Source organism: Sesamum indicum, linkage group LG4 (genome assembly GCF_000512975.1).
Source record: "Sesamum indicum cultivar Zhongzhi No. 13 linkage group LG4, S_indicum_v1.0, whole genome shotgun sequence".
In the NCBI taxonomy this organism is placed as follows: domain Eukaryota; kingdom Viridiplantae; phylum Streptophyta; class Magnoliopsida; order Lamiales; family Pedaliaceae; genus Sesamum; species Sesamum indicum.
This window is the reverse complement of record NC_026148.1, coordinates 15,482,761-15,500,730: the sequence shown is the minus strand read 5'-3', so window position 1 is coordinate 15,500,730 and position 17,970 is coordinate 15,482,761. Positions and strand designations below refer to the sequence as shown.

The 17,970-nt window shown below is 34.0% G+C and overlaps 2 protein-coding genes across 2 annotated transcripts; one reads left to right on the top strand and one right to left on the bottom strand.

Annotated features, from left to right (window-relative positions):
• Positions 2,645 to 9,496, top strand: LOC105161135. The gene is made up of 12 exons (XM_011078731.2): positions 2,645 to 2,880; positions 3,330 to 3,450; positions 4,324 to 4,451; positions 4,539 to 4,689; positions 4,862 to 4,971; positions 5,541 to 5,624; positions 5,713 to 5,761; positions 5,839 to 5,930; positions 6,712 to 6,850; positions 7,008 to 7,983; positions 8,276 to 8,386; positions 8,492 to 9,496. The coding sequence occupies exons 2-12, from the start codon at positions 3,358 to 3,360 to the stop codon at positions 9,106 to 9,108; spliced, it is 2,550 nt and encodes an 849-aa protein (XP_011077033.1). The 5' UTR covers positions 2,645 to 2,880; positions 3,330 to 3,357; the 3' UTR covers positions 9,109 to 9,496.
• Positions 13,373 to 16,983, bottom strand: LOC105161134 (protein TONNEAU 1a). Its single transcript, XM_011078730.2, has 8 exons — positions 16,727 to 16,983; positions 15,699 to 15,831; positions 15,316 to 15,404; positions 15,100 to 15,222; positions 14,648 to 14,781; positions 14,528 to 14,553; positions 14,270 to 14,426; positions 13,373 to 13,705 (listed from the first exon to the last, which is right to left on the bottom strand). Exons 1-8 carry the CDS (start codon positions 16,811 to 16,813, stop codon positions 13,654 to 13,656), a joined length of 801 nt encoding a protein of 266 aa, XP_011077032.1. The 5' UTR covers positions 16,814 to 16,983; the 3' UTR covers positions 13,373 to 13,653.

The following is a 17,970-nucleotide window of genomic DNA, read 5'->3' as shown; positions in this document are numbered from 1 at the left end:
TATTTAAATTTATTTGAATTATTATCAAATTTTAAAAAATGCATTAATTTAATTTAATTATTAATATAATTGAGTTCAGATGACTTTAATTTGATAAAAAATGTATAGAGCTCGAGTAATTTGATCTTTTCGATATATTTTAGTGTAAATTACAACGAATTTTCTTGAAATTTGGCGTAATCACTAATATCCCCATTGTGCGAAAGATTACCAATACCCTTCTGATTTTAATGGTTGTCTAACAAATAGCCAAATCCATTAGGTTTTCATTTATTTTTTGTGGTGAACTGACCAAAATGTCCCTGCATATTAAGAATTATAATTTTATTTATTTGTTAAAGTTTTCTTATTTTTCGATGATTAAGTGGATAATTTTTAAAAAATTCCTATCCACCCCATTTGATATTTTTTAGATTTTTAATTTTTTTAAAAAAAATACATCAAGTGCAAAGTTAACAATTTCATACATTCATCTAATGATTACATAACTTCATCAATATTAAGGATGTATTTGTAATTTTTTAAACAATAAGGGAATATTCCTATTATGTCAAATTTCATGGGAGGTCGTTGTAATTTACCCTATATTTTATTACTTTTGCGATCGAGCTCAAAAGTTTATTGGATAGAAATTTTATTCAATTTTGATTTATTAAGTTTCTAATCGAATTCAAGCGAGTTTTATCGATAGATTTCAATTGAGTATCAAACCATATGCCTAACTGCAATAAATCTATTAGTATCTAGGTATGTCTTAAAAAACAAACTAAAAAAATAATAATAATTCAAACTTTAACATATAAAATGAGTAGTTAATTAATATTTGAAAACAAAAGAAATCCATGGCCATGAAAAAATAAATATTGTTAGATATAATAAATAAATTCAATGATACTACTAACTAAATTTTTACAAAAATCAATGATAATAAATAAATTCATTTTTTGTGGTGAACGTTATTTTAGATAAAAATTCAAATTTTATATATTTTTTTAGAAAATTTTAAAATATTTTTATCAATTAATATGTCCTATCGATTATTTACATTTATCATCCTCATATTTTTTTTTATATATTTTGTCAAATATTTTTTTTAACAAAAAAAAAAATTCAGTAAGAGTAAAATAGTAATTTCTATCTCACTGTGCAGGGGCTACACAAATTATTTTTCATTTGAGTGGGGGACTTCTAACTTTTCAAATAATAACGGCGTATTCATAATTATCCAAAATCTCATGAGAGACGGTTGTAATTTGTCTATAAAATTAACAGCATTTATATATTTAAAAAATAAAACTATTTTATGTATACAATAAATGGAGTAGATTACAATAATATACTCTGAAATTTGACATAATTACGAATATCTGATCGATTGTTTGAAAAATTATAAACACCCTTTGATATTTGATGAAATCATGTAATCTTTGAATGAATGTGTGAAATTGTCAATTTTTACCTTTATTGTAGATTTTATTTAAAAAATATTAAAAAATTAGATGAGGTGGATGAAAATTTTAAAAATTTGTAAAAATAATTACCCACTTACTACATAAAATAATTTGATAAATTTTAAAGTATAAGTGGAATTGCAATTCATAATATGCTAGGACATTTTTGATCAGTTTACTACAAACAACAGATGAAAATCTAATAGAGACAAAGAAATTGGGATAATTGTTAGATCACCATTAAAATTAGGAGTTATTGGTCAGTTTTTAAACAACGATGGGTATTTGCATAATTATATCAAATTTCAGATGAACTCATTGTAATTTATCCTAATAAATATTTAAGTAAAATAAATAAAAAGGAAATTAAACTCCCTTCTCTTGATATTTGGTGTAATTATATTAAACCTCTTGTATTTGGAAATTACATTAAAGGTTTACTTCCATCTAACAAATAAGTCCATTTGTTAGTCGAAATTCACTAAATTTGCCGATATTAACAAAAAAGAATTAAATGAAAACTGAATTTTACCCCAATTGACTTATTGCATGTTAAATAAATATTCTTTTTCCATGTAACAAAATTTTTTTTTTCCTAACTAAACTACCCTTATAACGAGGAAAATATACCTTATCACATGCATTAATACATGAACACGTATGAGGGTAATTTGGTCATAAAAAAATTATTTGACATGCAAGAAATCAATAATAAGTTATTCAGAATAAATATAGATTTTTTTCTGATTTTTTTTTAATATCAGCAAATTCGATAAATTTTGATTAACGAATGGACTTATTTGTTAGACGGAAGCAAATTTTAAAAGTAATAGATACAATTTCTCACACCATAAAAAATTTACGTATAAAGTACATTAAATTTTATGGAACAGAAATGTAATTATCCCAATAAAAAGTTATAATAGAAAAATGAGAGTTCAAACAAACAAATGATTAAGAGTAGTCAACACCCCTATCCCATTAAACTTTGCAAAGTTGCAATGTAAAGTACGTTGACTTATTGTCTTAAGAATACAATAATAATTAGGATTTAGGACATACGCATACTTTAATACTTTTCAACACACATGCATGCACACGTACGTGTGTGTGTGATTTCTATATGAGTTATACTATACTAAATGTGTGTGTCAGTGTGTGTATGAATATATACATACATATATAAATACAAGAAAGAAATGCACGTATGTATGTAGGAATCTTTTGTATTGGAAAGGAAGAATGGGGGCATCATCCATTAAAGGGCGTCTTTCTTAATCCTGTGGTTTTCAATCATCAGTTTGTGCCGTACAGACTCCCCCGAGTTGGTTCTCGCGTCTCTTGTTTCTCTCTCTCTCTCTCTCCCCACACACATTCCATCTCTATCTCTCTCTCTCCACATTGCTGCCCTGTTCTTGATAAAATTCCTGTAAGTATTTTTTTTAGTTTTAAATGCAATGATCTCAAAACCCTATCGTTTTTTGTTAATTTAATTAGGTTGTGTGCATTCATTTTGCATACGTCTGTTGGTGTGTCGCAGTACGTGTATTGGAATGACATTTTCAGGATGGATGGTTTCGGGTTGTATTTCTGGGTTTATATTAAGAGAATGCATTGTGTTTCTGATTTGGAAAACTACGAAAAAGTTGCAATCTTTTTGAGTTTTTTTTGTGGTTGACATTGCACTTTCACATTGGGGTTTGAATTTTGTTGTTTTTGGTTTATATGGACGCAAGGGGGCGAAATACGTTTGCATTTTTCAATGTGGGTCTGGGTTACATGTGGGTGTTTATTGTTATTAGTTGATTGGAATAAATAATTGATTGGATGGTTTTTGTTGGGTTTCTTTTGTTTTTGGTTTTATTTTCTTTATTACAGAAATTTTTTTTGGGGCTTGAACGTAAGGATGAGCAACGAAGAAGAGAAGAGGTGTCCACTTTGCGCAGAGGAGATGGATTGGACAGATCAGCAGTTCATGCCTTGCAAATGTGGTTATCAGGTATTGATTATTCCATGTAAGGAATGTTATTTTCTTTTTTTGCCTGGTTTATTGTCTTGAGCTTTAGTGTGTTCTTAATATAATCCCCTACTTTTGCTGTGCTTTAGATCAAGATATTAATTTTGGACTACTAGAATAACTATTGGACAGGCAATTGCTGTCAGTAGTGTTTTGGTGTCATGTTTTACTTAAATATATCCATCTTTTGGGCCAAAAGCTACTATTTTAATATGTGACAGTTTATTTTGTAGATTCACGTCTAACTGATCTTTGATTTGTTATCTTTAGTTGTTTGTGAGATTGGCTATTGAGGTTTTTATGAGTTTGATGATATGCCCTGCTATATTGGCTTATTGTCTTTCACATGGACATTATTTTGTTTGGCGAGCTCAAATGTTCTAGTTTACTTTTATTTCTGATTCGGGCCGGCAACCAGGATGGTCTACTAGGTAGTTGTGTTGAACCCATTGCATGTCATGATAGTTCGCTTGTGGATTACAGGATAAGTTTGGGCTTTTGCAAATATGGAGGGTTTCAGTCTGGTGAGACATCTGGTGATTGCCATAAATTCCATTTGTATATTGGCAAGGAAGTTCTCTAGTAGAGGGAAGCCAGGTTGGAGGGATTATGGTTTAGCTAGGATTTGTCAGGAAGTCAACAAATTTGATCATTTGTTGAATTGCCATCTGTTGTCCTAGTATCAATTCTCTTGATTCTCTTCTTCCACAATATTGTGTGTGCATGTCAGAAATTCTTACGTACTCTGATCTCTTTGCTATGTTCACATTAAGAGTGAAAATGTTATTTGAATGCTCCAATTCCTAAAAAGGTTAATGAGTTTGTATTGTAAGCATCCCTTTCTTCATTCTGTAGGTTTGTGTTTGGTGTTGGCATCACATAATTGACATGGCAGAGAAAGATGAGACAGAGGGGAGATGTCCAGCATGTCGGACAATATATGACAAGGAGAAAATTGTGGCAATGCAAGCAAATTGTCAAAGGTTCTTATTCTTTTGTGCTCTTTATCGTTCTCTGTTATTTGAAATGGCATTGATTTTAACAGATTGTATGAGACTTTGTTGATATAGGACAATGACCAAAAGTTCAAGTAAGAAAGCTAAACCACCAAAGGCCAAGCCAAAAGCTAATGAAGTAAAGAAGGATTTGACAAATGTTAGAGTGATTCAGAGGAAAATGGCGTACGTCATTGGACTACCTCTCAGTCTAGCTGATGAAGATGTAAAGCAGTTCGTTTTGCAATTTCTTCTTTTCCTTTTTTCCTGTCAGGCTTCTGTGATACTTTCTCCAAAAGAAGCTGTTTTTATATATTTTATTTTGTTTGACATCAAGTTATTAATCAATCATTAGCTTTATCTTCTTCAGTTCTAAAGAGGTTGAATTTTCTAAACAGGTACTGATGCGGAAGGAGTATTTTGGTCAGTACGGAAAAGTGACAAAGGTGTCTCTCTCACGGACATCTGGTGGGGCCGTTCAACAGTTTATCAATGACACATGCAGTGTGTGAGTCGATTAAGTTGATTTGTGTCAAATTGGTTTAGGTGATCAAGAAAATCATTTTACTCTTTGAATTTAAGTTGATAGTTATTTATGCTTCCTAAACTTCGAGGCCTTGGTTCAGTTTGATCTGATTGCGTTTAATTATATGATTTGGTATCTTTGACAAACGAGATATCATGCCAAATAAAGTGGAAATTTGGAAGTTAATGAATAGTGAAACGAACCACTGTTCACACGGCTATAATTGTGTGCTTTTTCGTTAGTGTCATTTTGTTAGCTTAGAAAAATCTCGGATGTGCTATGTGCTTTATTAGACGTATGATTAAGTGTAAGTACTTGAATTTCTTGAATTGGTGACCAATTCATATTGTACTATGTCTTATGAATGTGCATTCTCTCATTTGGATGCTGTCAATAGACTCAATACTCGAGTGTTGTTATACCTCTATGGCTTCTAGGTGTAAAACTATCATATTAGGTTCGCTGGTATTGACATTATAAAGAAGTTCCTATAACATTTGTTCGTTATATATCGTATTTCTTGTGTCTTTATTTTATTTTTGACCTTCCAGATACATAACATACAGTAAAGAAGAAGAGGCCTTAAGATGTATTCAATCAGTTCATGGTTTTGTCCTGGAAGGTAGACTTTTGAGGTAAGCATTTTGTCTGTTCCCTATTTTCATCATGTAGTAGACTACTGTAAGACTTTCATAATGTTAGCATTTGATATTACTTGTGCAGAGCTTCATTTGGAACTGCGAAATATTGTCATGCTTGGCTGAAAAACATGGTAGGGATACATTAAAATTCTTCTTTCTGATATTTGAAGTAATATTTGTTTATAGTTGTTTTTTTATCTTGTTCCAGCCATGCAACAATCCTGCCTGTTTATATTTGCATAGTATTGGGGCTAATGAAGATAGTTTCGGAAAATATGAGGTTGCTGCTGTTCACACGAGGTATCTTACGGACAACTTTTCTCTTCCCGATCCTACCTTGTATTCCAACTTGTACCTATGACAGATCTGTCCTTTGCTTAGTTCATCTACTTCTGTTAATTCAGTCCAAACACCTGTTCAAGAAATGGGGCGAATTTATATGAGAGCTTGCATATCTAGACTTGTGAAAAAGTTGTCATGCACATTAAATTATATTCGGCCAAATTCATTTTGTAGTTAAATTCATGTGAGCTAATATTTATTATATTTAACTTCCAATGCGTTTGAGCATGGAAATCATACCTTATTTAGATGGCAACCCATGAGAAAGACGTAGAATATGGTCTTATAATTTTCCCCCGTGGACTTCTGCTTTTATGCGGTGGTTCTTAGTCTTTTGTAATTGTTGTATATAGCTTGGTAATTATTCTTTCTTACAGGAAGATTGATAGTAACATTGTGTTCTAGCTTTCAGAAATAGCAATTTGCTTGTATGTATGGGTATCATGACCATGTTCTGAAGTGCCATGCTCTTAAGTTGATCATTAGTTCTGTTTACCTTGTCCGTGTGTCTGTTCCTTTGTTGTGGGGGTGTATTCAATATCATTGATGCATATTTTGGGCTGACACAATGGCATTGGTTATACTTTACTGTGGTTGTTCTATACCAATTGGGGTATCTATTATGCAAAGAATTATGAGCAAATATTTTAGATTTATATTCCTAAAAAGGTCTTATAGGAAGTTAATGCTTGTATCTACTTGGGTGCTGGTTTGACCCTTCCTTTTTCTGGTCTTAAAGGAGTAGAGTCCAACAAATTGTTGGTGCCACGGACAATGTGGTAAAGCGCTCCGGCAACGTGTTGCCTCCTCCCCTTAGTGATATTCAAAATAGTACCAGTACTTTTACTGACAAATCTACTGTAAGAAGTGGCATATCAGTAAGTGACTTTTACAATGTGTCACTTGATTTTAGATTTGTTAAGACATGGTCAAAACATGGTCGATTTTGCATGCCAAGATTAGTACCATTTTTGTATCTTTTTATGTTTGTTATTACAATGAAGTATAATAACTTTCTTTGGTTTTGTTGTCCAGGATGCTCCTCATGTTTCTGGAAATAGCACCTATGATACAACATGTCCACATTTTTTTAAACAGAAGCAAGGAGCCAGTGCAGTACCCCACAAATTGGCAACTTTTGTAGATATTGTCGGACGGTCTAATTCTGCTGCTCATGGAAAGGAAGGAAACAGCTCTGAAGATGCGAGGATTTTAGACCTACGTTCTGAATTATCTTCAGCAACAATTAATGGAAACATACATGCAGGAGAGGCGTATCCCGTTCCTAACCTGCTTAAGGTCTCCTCATTTAATCACATGAGGAATGAGTTATTTAAAAATAGCCCAGATGAACCACTCAGAGGAGATTCTTTGTTATCCAATACCCAAGGATCTAAGGACACCTGTGGTTCAAGTCATAGAACTTTCTTTCTCCATCCTTCTTATCCTGCAACCTTTTCAGAGGATTCAGGTGGTCCAGCTTTATTCTGCAAGAAGACACGTAGTGGGAATGATTTTAATCTGAATCAGAGTCTTGTAGACAATCGTGATAATGAGGCTTCTCTACCTATCACATATGTAAATTCCATGTTAAATGATTCAGGCCAGGAGTTGAAGTTTCCAAGTCCTGCTAAATCTGATAGAACTCATAGAAATTTCAAGTCGTTTTCCAATGAAGAAATAGTTGAGCACTTACGAAGAATAGATGATGATAACTTTACCAATGTCGAGGAGAATTCTGCTTTAGTTGCTGTAGAGAGTAGTATAATTTCAAATATCATGTCGGTAGATTTTGATTCATGTGAATATTCTTTAGCGATGACTAACGCTTCGTCTGAGTTGCTTGATGAAACTGATGGCTTGGGCGGTTCTTCCTGGAGTTCCCTAAATAGTGACCTATCAGGGTACTCATTCATTAAACAAGATGGCTTTGCAAGTCAAATGCCTAGGTCCATCCTTCCAGATTATGGGGATAACAAAGAGCAGTATTTGTGTAAGCCACAATATCCAGGTAAATGAAACACAACTGTATTGGTTTACCTCTTGGGCAGCAAAAGAATAGCTACGTTGTTTCATATATTAAAATTCGGATATGATTTATCCATAAGAAAACCATCAGGCTTGATATCTAAAGACTTCAGGTCTGCAATGAAAGGAAAATAATGTTTGTCGACATGCATTTGACCTAATAGGAAGGTCCACTTTCGACTAATGGTTTTACCATATCTGAGTGGCTTCTCATTGATAATCCGTTTTGTTGCCTTATATTGTGTATTGATATCCTCATTTATCTCTTCTTGCAGTAAGTAGGCCTCAAAGTTTGGCTCCGCCTGGGTTCTCAGTGCCATCTAGAGATCCACCTCCAGGGTTTTCGTCGAGTGAGAGAACAAGCCGTTTACCCCGCGTCTCATCAGGTTTGTGCTGTCAATTCCCACAACACAAACACAATTTGCAGTGCCGTTCTCTTTCTCTTTTGTCACTGTTGGTGAAGTCTCTTGTTTTCCTTCGTTTCCTTGCAGGTTGTCGTTTGGCTAATGCTTCCCCTTTTTCCAGCACTTTGCTTCAACCATCTCCAACAAGACTCAGTGGCAGCCTCGAGAATGCTAATTTATCTTCTCCTGCCATATTAACTTGTGGTAAAGGTCAACAGACATATGGGTTTACAACCCCAGGCTTTGAAATGAGGCCAACAGGTGTTCCAAGCCTGAGTGCACTAGACGATGAATCCAGATTTTGGCTTATGATGTCCCAATCAACATCTGCACATCCAAACTCAAAATTCTCTAAAATGTTTGCTACCCAAACTCCGTTAATGCAGCAACAACTGAGTCATTCTAGTCATATGGGCAACGGGCTGTCTGGAGCAGACGATGTTTATGGTTTACATCCAAGACTAGTTGATCAACACCAAAACTACAACCCCTCTTTCTTCACTCCAACATCACAGCAGAAGTATGCAAATGGTCGCATTTCCAATACCAACGGCCACCAGCATCGTCTGGATGAGGTCCCACGTAATAGTGAAACAGAACTTCAGAGAAAGGAGAGATTAGGAGGAGTCAACAAGTACTTTCCAAGTTATGGGGAGCTAATGTTTAGTTCAGCCGACGTGTACAGCAGAGTATTCAGGTTGTAGTTTCTCATAACTCTGATGGCATGAATACCTCCCTAATCAAACTCAATGTATGTGCAGTTCTGAGTTCAAGATGAAGCTTATTATAATTATCAAACGATGCTTTGGGGGGTGCATGTCGGGTTTATTGTTGTGAATCTGCACTTATTCTTTATACAGATATGTGCCTGATGTGTGCAACGACGTGCAAACTTGCCCATATTTTGCTCATGTTGATGGTGGCCTCATGTTATGTCGTTCCAGCCGGCGCCTACTCAAGAAGTCGTGCACCATTAGATCGCACCTGGTGATATTAGTATTTTACTTCATAACATCATCTATTCATATTCGGTAGTTCAATGATCACTCAGGGACAGGGCAGTAAATGATTCGAATCGAACCGAATGCACCATTGGTCAAATTTGTTTGATTTATTATTCAGCTTTAGAAACTACGTTTGAATTTGCTCTAATTATTGTTCTAAGTGAGCTTAAACGAGCTTGAATTGAATCAAACAAGAGTCAAATTCAAGTAATTTGATAGTTTTAAATATATTTTATTATTTTTACACTAATCAAATCAAGCTGGAGTCGAACTCTAAATTTTACTGAATAATTTTTTTTTTAAGTTGGATTTGTTAACTTTGACGAATCGAGTTCAAATCAACTTTTATTTATTAATTTGAATCGAATATGAAAGAGTTTGATTTATTTTTTACTTCTACCCGAGGACCTATCTAAGTACGTGGTATGAAGTGAAATTGTGCACAACAATGGTACATGGTTTATAAATTTGAACTCAAAATAGCCAAAATGACAAAAATGGCCTCTAATGTTTCAAGAAATGACAAGTTCATAAGGCAGAGAAATGATCATGTTATGTCAATAAGGAGATTTATGTTCTGCTGATGTACGATCAATATTATTATTCTGTGGGAGTGTTTGCGAGTGTTTTAAAAAAAATATTTATTAGCTTTCGGCTTTCAGAAAGCACTTTTGAAGTATTTGGGACATTAATTTTTATTTCTGAAACCGTTTAAAAAAACATTTTTAAGTCAAAAGATAGATGCACCTTTCAGGTGCATCTATCTACTTTGGCTTTTTTATAGATAAACTCAATTTTATTTTTACTGTTATACTCTTTTTATAATAATATTAATTCAACTTACCGTTTTTAATTTATTTTTAAAATTGTATATTTAAAGTGGATATTGGAGTTTTTAAATAATTTAATTATAATTAAATTTACCACTTTTATATATTTAATATTTTAAAATTTTTATACTTTATTTGTTATATCATCTAATTTTATTCTTTCGTTCACATATTATTATTTAATTAATTAATAAATATTTTTTTTATAATTATACAAGTTTAATTATTGTGTATGAATCAATAATTATACTACTTAGTGGAGCATTATTAAATTAAATATATACTTTTTAATATTTTTTAAAAAATAAATATTAAATATACTAATCGAAATAAAATATACTTTTTTTCTAAAAAAATAATTATTGTTGACAAACAACAAGGGAAATAATAAGCAAAAAATAGTATACTTTCCAACACATAGGGACAAAACGGTCTTTAATCAATTAAGTGTATTTTAGAAGTGATTTTTTTCTCAAACACTATACAATTTAACTTTTATCTACTTTTTTTTTTTTAAACAAACAATACCCACTTTTCATTCTGCTACAATTTTTAACTTTCTCTAAAAAAATTAATTCTCTGAAAATGAAATTTTTTAGAAATACTCCCAATATATTATAAATATATAAGAAAGCAAAAAAAATAATTAATATAGATTTTAAATTTACTTAAAAGACTTTCCTTTTAAATCAATAGTTTTTTGGGGAACAGTAAATTTCATAATATGTAAAATGAGGTTACAACAAAGCTCTTAAAATGGAGGCCTTCCATGCAATTATCCAAATTCTACAAACTGCTAAGACTTTTATAGATTCCGGTCTATATTGACTAACAACAAAATGAGAATTTGTTCAAGCACTAAACCTACCAACGCCTTCGGGTCCTTATGGTTTGCTGAAATAATCTCAAATTCCGTTATTGTCAAATATGATAAACTAACGACACAAACAATACTCGATGAGCAGTACTAAAAATTTCTCCCTTGCACCTTCGTTCCAGTTCTGTAAAGGCCATCGCCATTGAATACGCCGTTGTACCTGCCTAACACAAGCAACCGCATAGGAGCATTTGAAAAATAGGTGATTGTGCGACTCACTTATCTTATTATTGCATATTGTACAATACACATTGTGCCCTTGCACCCACAGTTTATTGTTGAGAATTCCAAAAAGATAAATTTGCCTTCTCATTTCCAGCAGCCACAGTTTTCAACCTAGTCATGTGTCGTTTCCGTCAGTTTTTAACGGAGTGGGACTGAAGATGTTAAAAAATTAGGATTTTGGGACTACAAATGTTGAACACGTAAAGCGTGGGACCAAAAGTGAGAATGACCCTATCTAGTGGGACCATATTTTGCCTATTTTTATCTATCAAATATATGGCTTCATTTATCACAATTTTATTGTGTTTCGATTTTCAGATGCAATAAAGTTTATGTTCATGATGATATCCTGGTTAACAATCAAAATAGGGACCAACATATGCAGAACTTGAAACTAACACTTGATGATTTGAGAACTCATTAGTTTTATGCTAAAGAAAAGCAAGTGCAGTTTTGTAGGACAGTGATTGACTATCTGGGGCATCTTATAGCAACTGTAGGAGTTGCAGCAGATTGAAAAGTTAGAATACATGAGATCATGGCCACTTCATACTAATGCTAAAGAGCTGAGGGGATGGCTTCAACTGGAGTCTTGAAGCTACTCATGCATTTGATAGGCTGATAACAATGTCCAATTCACCAGTCTTAGCACTACCTGACTTCACAAAAACCCTTTATTTGTGCAAGCGAGAATAGGACCGATGATGCCCTATCCGAAAGAGAGCACGGTGACTATGCACATGTAACCTCGATTATATTACTGGGGTTTGGAAAAGCTAAGATAATGATGAAGTGTTGTGGCCAATTATTCAAGTAAGTGTTACTTAACAAACATAGCAAGGACCTTGCATGATTCGGTTACTGAGAGCCACTCAAGGATCAACACTACATGTCAAAGGGTGAGAAGCATGTTCATCTGGCAAAATTTAAGAAGAGATGTCCTAAAATGGGTCAGGAAATGTGATATACGTCAAAAATCCAAGTCCGAAAATGTGCCATATCCGGGTTTACCGCAACCAGAAGAAGTACCTACCCAACCCTTGTCGCATATATGCATGAATTTTACAGCAGGGCTACCCAAATCCGTAGGGAAACACTCTATCTTGGTGGTGGTAGATAGACTTATAAAACATGCACATTTCATCTCTCTTTCTCATAGTTAGACTACTGAAATGGTTGCTAAAATTTTCCACGAACGGGTTTATAAGCTACACGCTCTACCAATCTACTTCGAGACTGATAGAGTACGAGCCAGTTCTGGAGGGAATCACACCACCCTGAGGATTTTAAGGAGAGACAGAAGATGTTAGAGCTTTTGAGGGGCAATTTGACTGAAGCTTAGCATTGCATGAAAAACTTGGCAGACAAGGACAAAACACAGAGTATTTGAGGGTGGTGACTATGTTTACCTCAGGTTACAACAATGTAAGATGCGAAACTATGTCATTATTTGTTAGTTCATAAAAAGTTAGATACTGCCAGCATATGTAATCTTTCCATTTCTTCAAAAATAGGCCATAGACAGCCAACTGAAGTGTTGATCAGTAATTTACCTTATGCTATCATTATAATTTGGCGATGGCACAGCCCATGTGATATTTGTTTCAGTCACAACGTACCATATGGACAATAATCCAGATGCATAGAAAATCAAGTCGTACATTATATTAGAACAGTTCCCTTGATGACATTATTATATTTTGATATGATGGTCACCTCACCGCCCATGTTCATTACTACCTACATAAATGGCACGAAATCATCTGCGGATCAGGTAGTTGTGTATGCTATATGCAGCGACTTGAATTTTCTGCACATCATATCACCCATCCACGCGCATTATTGATTTATCGCATCCACAACAAATGAAGGCAAGGGGAATAAGTAGCAGTACCGGTAGCAAATGGCGATATCGAGCTAGAGAATTACGAAATCCACTAATTTTTCCTACATATAACTTTCCACCGTCTGCTGGTTTATATAATTACATAACAAGTAAATATTGAAAAACGACGAAATATCTACATAAGTATAGGCAAATCAATAATAAGCCACACATTCGGCTGAGAGCAATAATCAGTAATGTGTAAATACAATCTTCACGCTACGGTTAAGATAAAAAGGAGAAAACAGCAAAAAAGAACAACCAAAATGAGTAAAGCGAGAATGAAGGCAAGGAAAAGAGAGAAAGCTTTAAAAATCACTAAAACAGCAAATGCACAAACACATGTTGATATTACATGGAATTAATTGCCAGGAAAACATTGTTGGATCAATAAAAACGAGCAAACTTAGTCAGGAAAGATCATATGACTACATGTGGTCTACTCTGCTGGCTTCATCAGAAATTCCATCCCCAGCATGCCTGCAACCAAGTTAAGGAATCAGAGTTGATATCCATCCCATATCCCATTGATCAGAACAGAAGTTTAACCAGCGACAAACAGAATATTATACCGAAAACTAGCTTATTAACAGTACAGCTGATCCAGGATGGAAATGTTGGTCATATGATCTTCAACTAGACCACTTTGTAAAAAAGGCAAAATTTCTTTACTCCCTCCACACCAGTTTAAGGTTCAGTTCAAATCATATGCTCTAGATGACAGTTGAAAAGTTACAGTTTTGCTGAATTTTTGCACTATTACCCTTACAACTAGTACGTGAGGGCTAATGGCGCCCACATCATTTAATTGACATTACTCATTCATCCATGATTCTACCGCTATGTTGATGCAAGAAAGAACAGTTAACTCATTAATTGGTTGAAGCTATAGCAACAGCCAATGCCAGCTTATATCACAATATGACATCAGCCAACACTTTCCAAAGATTTCATTAAAGCAGGCCATCTGCTTTTTACTAAAACCAAGTAACCTCATAAATGAAGAAACACCAAACATGATAACATCAAGAAACAGAAACAAACCTCCAAGAAGTGGTTAAGTTACGGGCTTTTCTATCCAACTGCAGATTTTCCAAAGCAGCTGAAGCACGGATTACGTCTTCTGGAAGTTCTTCATTATCATATCTCCAATTGTATTCTTCCTTCCGGTAGCCAGAAGTAGATGACCCGCCTCGACGTTCTGAAAGTTTGGCAATAAGAAAGTAACAAAAATAAACAATCAGAAAACAGAAAACACTTAATTGATTGATGTACCAACTTCACACCACATTTACTACTGACCGGATGATTGTGAAACAGGAAGAGGCCTGAAATGAGCATCACATGAACTAGAAGTTAAGAACTGAACTTCTAACCAAGCTAAAGAAGAAAAACTAACAGAAAATGATTTTGACAATGAACCTTCCTAGTGGAGGTAAACCTCCTGCAACCGATGATGATGAAGGTCTCCTCATGTTTCGAGCTTCCAGGTTGGGTAGAGATTCGGCATCTGCAGTGGTCAATCTCCTATTGCTACCCCTTCCTTGAGATAAATTCTGCAAAAACACACATCAAACTGTCAAGAAAAGTGAACGCCTTCTAACGAACTGAAAATGATTAATGATATGCTACTATTTGACATTAACCGGAAGATACATCACTCTGACATCAGTGTGAAGCTTCTTTATGAATACCAAGCATGTTAATTGTTCAGAAACATAAAACCTTAGAGGAGAGTTGGAAAAATTCCATGTCGGTTAGCTGCATGCTAACACCTCATCTAACAATTTAAGCTAGGAAACTAGAGATAAGAATAGCATTGTTCAGTTTGCCGAAATAAGAATGATAGTATACAAAGCAGCTCTTCATCAGACCTCATACTTTAAGTACCCCTCAAGAACATCCAAAAGCAAAGGCCCACTATCTCCGTTCCGATTAAGATCGTATCCATTCTTGCTGCTAAATTCTTTTAACTCTGATTTCCATGAATCCTTTGGCTGAAATTGAAATGAAGGTTAACAAAATTGTACCCCATAAATAATAAACCTGACTAAGAAAATGGAACAAGTGGCAGCACATGGCGGAAATACCAAATTACACTCTGGTAAGTAAACTTTCAATGTGTGGTTTAATTGAGCCCAATCCAGATATTCACATATCAGTGCAGTTAGAAGCCTTCCTGCACTCACAAAAATAGTGAAAAAGCATATTAGCTCAAGAAATCCCAGGGAGCTTGAAGTACAATAAGAGGTCCAAATGCATAATTCCTGATAGAACTTTTGAGCAGTTGGAAAACATAATTTCCATAACATTCAGAACTTGGATGAAAGTTAGCTAGTAATAATATATTGAAATATATGTCTGCATATATCAAGTCACCAAAGATTTTCTTCTTCCCTAATTTGTCTACAAATTCATATAGCTCAACAGGTCATGAGCATGAAAAGAAAGAGACCACATCATTGAATCTAACCTGAAGGAGAGTTGTGAAGTTGCTTTGCACGGTCATTGCAGCTACCCAAAAGTGCAGGAGGCAGTCCTTCTTCTTTCTCCACCACTCTATCTTCCTCTTCTATCGCTTCAAACACACTAGCTCTCAGTTCAGCCTAAATAACCAAGGAGTGCAGAATTTTCAGCATTTAGTATAAAACGAACTAGAAAGCCACATTTTTCCATAATTAGCTCCAAGTATATGCATGTTCATCATAAGTCTCTACAAATACTTTGTTGATTGGATTACTGGTTCTAGCAAATCTTCAGAAACAACAAATAGATACTATAAGGAACTCCACTTTTACTTATGTTGTATGTCTATCTAGTAAAATCTGAGAACACTTTGAAACTCTTCCACAAGGTTAGCCATGAAAGAATCAGACCAGTAGACAACTACGGACTACTATAACTCTTTACAACCCAAATCACACGTTGAATTTGGTACAAGAAAGAAGCTAAGAAACTGCAACGCTAAGTATAATTAGAACGCACAACATAAACAACCTCAAGCACGGGTCGCGACAATCAAATCAGAAAGCCTGTGCATACGAACAGCCATTTACTAAAATCCCAGCAAAAGGTCCAAGGACGCCCTCTTACATGTGATGCAAATAGCATGCAATCCCATTATCTAATTTTCCACCTAGTCTAAATCTGAAGCTAACATATAAGCAAGAATTAAGTACAACCAGAAATACACACACTATACTGCCATCAACTACACACACACACACACAAACACCAAAAAGAATACCCTTTATTTTGACAAAAACTAAAACACAGCTTCTAAAATACAAAAAAATATCTGAATAATTCACTTAAAATTACCAGATCGCCTGAACCTCTCTCCTAGGCCCAACAATTTAAAGCCCTCAAATTCCATACCCACGAACAGAAGAAAGATATAAACATACAAACTGAGTAATTACAACAGAATAAGAGAAACCACAAAAAAGACGAAAGGAAAAAAAAAGAAAAAAGAAAAATAAAGAGAGCAGCAATGCTAACCCGGATCTTGGCAAGAACGCCTTTCTTCTCGAGAGTACGAGTGACCAGGGTTTTCAAATCCATCATTTCTCTCGTATAATCGTCCATTTTCCTCAGAAACTGCCCCAAATTTCAGGCCCTTCTCAGCTCAAAAATTGAAGGGCCCTCGTTGTTTATATCTGGCTCTGGGTTTTGATTTTTGATTCTGTACAGTTCGAACTGAGAGAATTAATGGCTGATGGGTTGATGTAATAATTGAAATTGAAATTGAAATACCAATAGTGGTAAAGAATTATGAACTTTGAAGGTAAGTCGCGTTCCGTCTTTTATTGATGTGAAACTATGAGGATGAGTCTCAAGCGACTTTAGTAGACAGTACAGAGAACTGTATGTAACGGCACAGAAGAGGAGCTAGAGGTGAAAATTCATTCACCTCAGTTGGACAATTCTACCCCTATCCCTTTTTTTTTTAGTCTTAATTCTTGGTGTGTTGTTTAGGTGTAATGATTTAAAGTAAGAAAATTATGATTTTGAATATATTTAAAGAAATATTATATTGATGAAAAAGAGGAGATTGAGGGCATTTTTGTAATTTGCCTCTCATGAGGGTTTTGATTTTTGGTTTTCAACTTTATTACTAATTTGAATTTTTGGTATATATCTTACTCCAATAGTATTGTGTTAAATGTTTCAATGAAATTTTATTGGAGTACCAAATTCACATGTTCATCTACAATCTATGCAAATATATGCACTATTATAAAGAAAATAAATACTATAGACACAAAATGACAGTTTCGACACTGTTGTATTAATTTTTGTGAACTCCAAAAATTCCTTCAACTGATAAAATAACTAACTCATTCAACTTTTCAAAATTTATAGTAACTTGACTGCGATTTATTATATCATGGTTTGCCACGACAGGTATTAAAAAAAAGACTCTTTACACTCACAACAGAGGTCAGTGACACCGCCACACCAATTTTTAAGCATAACAATTATACCCCTAATTATACAATTTTAAAAATTAATTATAATTATTTTTTTCTCCCTGCAAAGGTGAATCAACATCATTTTTTAATGCCATTGCATCAATTCTATTTTATCTTTTTTATTTATAATATATTTTAAGTATGAAAAATTATCTATTGTATATACGTAGGTACAATATGCCACTACGGCTAGATTACTATAACGAACTGATACAGACATGATGTGATATTTCAAAATTTCAGAACACAACTCAACTCTCATCATTTACA

Coding starts and splice junctions, on each gene's coding strand:
- LOC105161135 (XM_011078731.2), top strand. CDS start 3,358: ATGAGCAACGAAGAAGAGAAGAGGTGTCCACTTTGCGCAGAGGAGATG. Junction 3,451..4,323: donor CTTGCAAATGTGGTTATCAG/GTATTGATTATT, acceptor TTCATTCTGTAG/GTTTGTGTTTGGTGTTGGCA. Junction 5,931..6,711: donor GTTGCTGCTGTTCACACGAG/GTATCTTACGGA, acceptor CTGGTCTTAAAG/GAGTAGAGTCCAACAAATTG.
- LOC105161134 (XM_011078730.2), bottom strand. CDS start 16,813: ATGGACGATTATACGAGAGAAATGATGGATTTGAAAACCCTGGTCACT. Junction 14,782..15,099: donor AGGGGTACTTAAAGTATGAG/GTCTGATGAAGA, acceptor GTGTTTTTGCAG/AATTTATCTCAAGGAAGGGG. Junction 14,554..14,647: donor GGTTTACCTCCACTAGGAAG/GTTCATTGTCAA, acceptor TGCTCATTTCAG/GCCTCTTCCTGTTTCACAAT.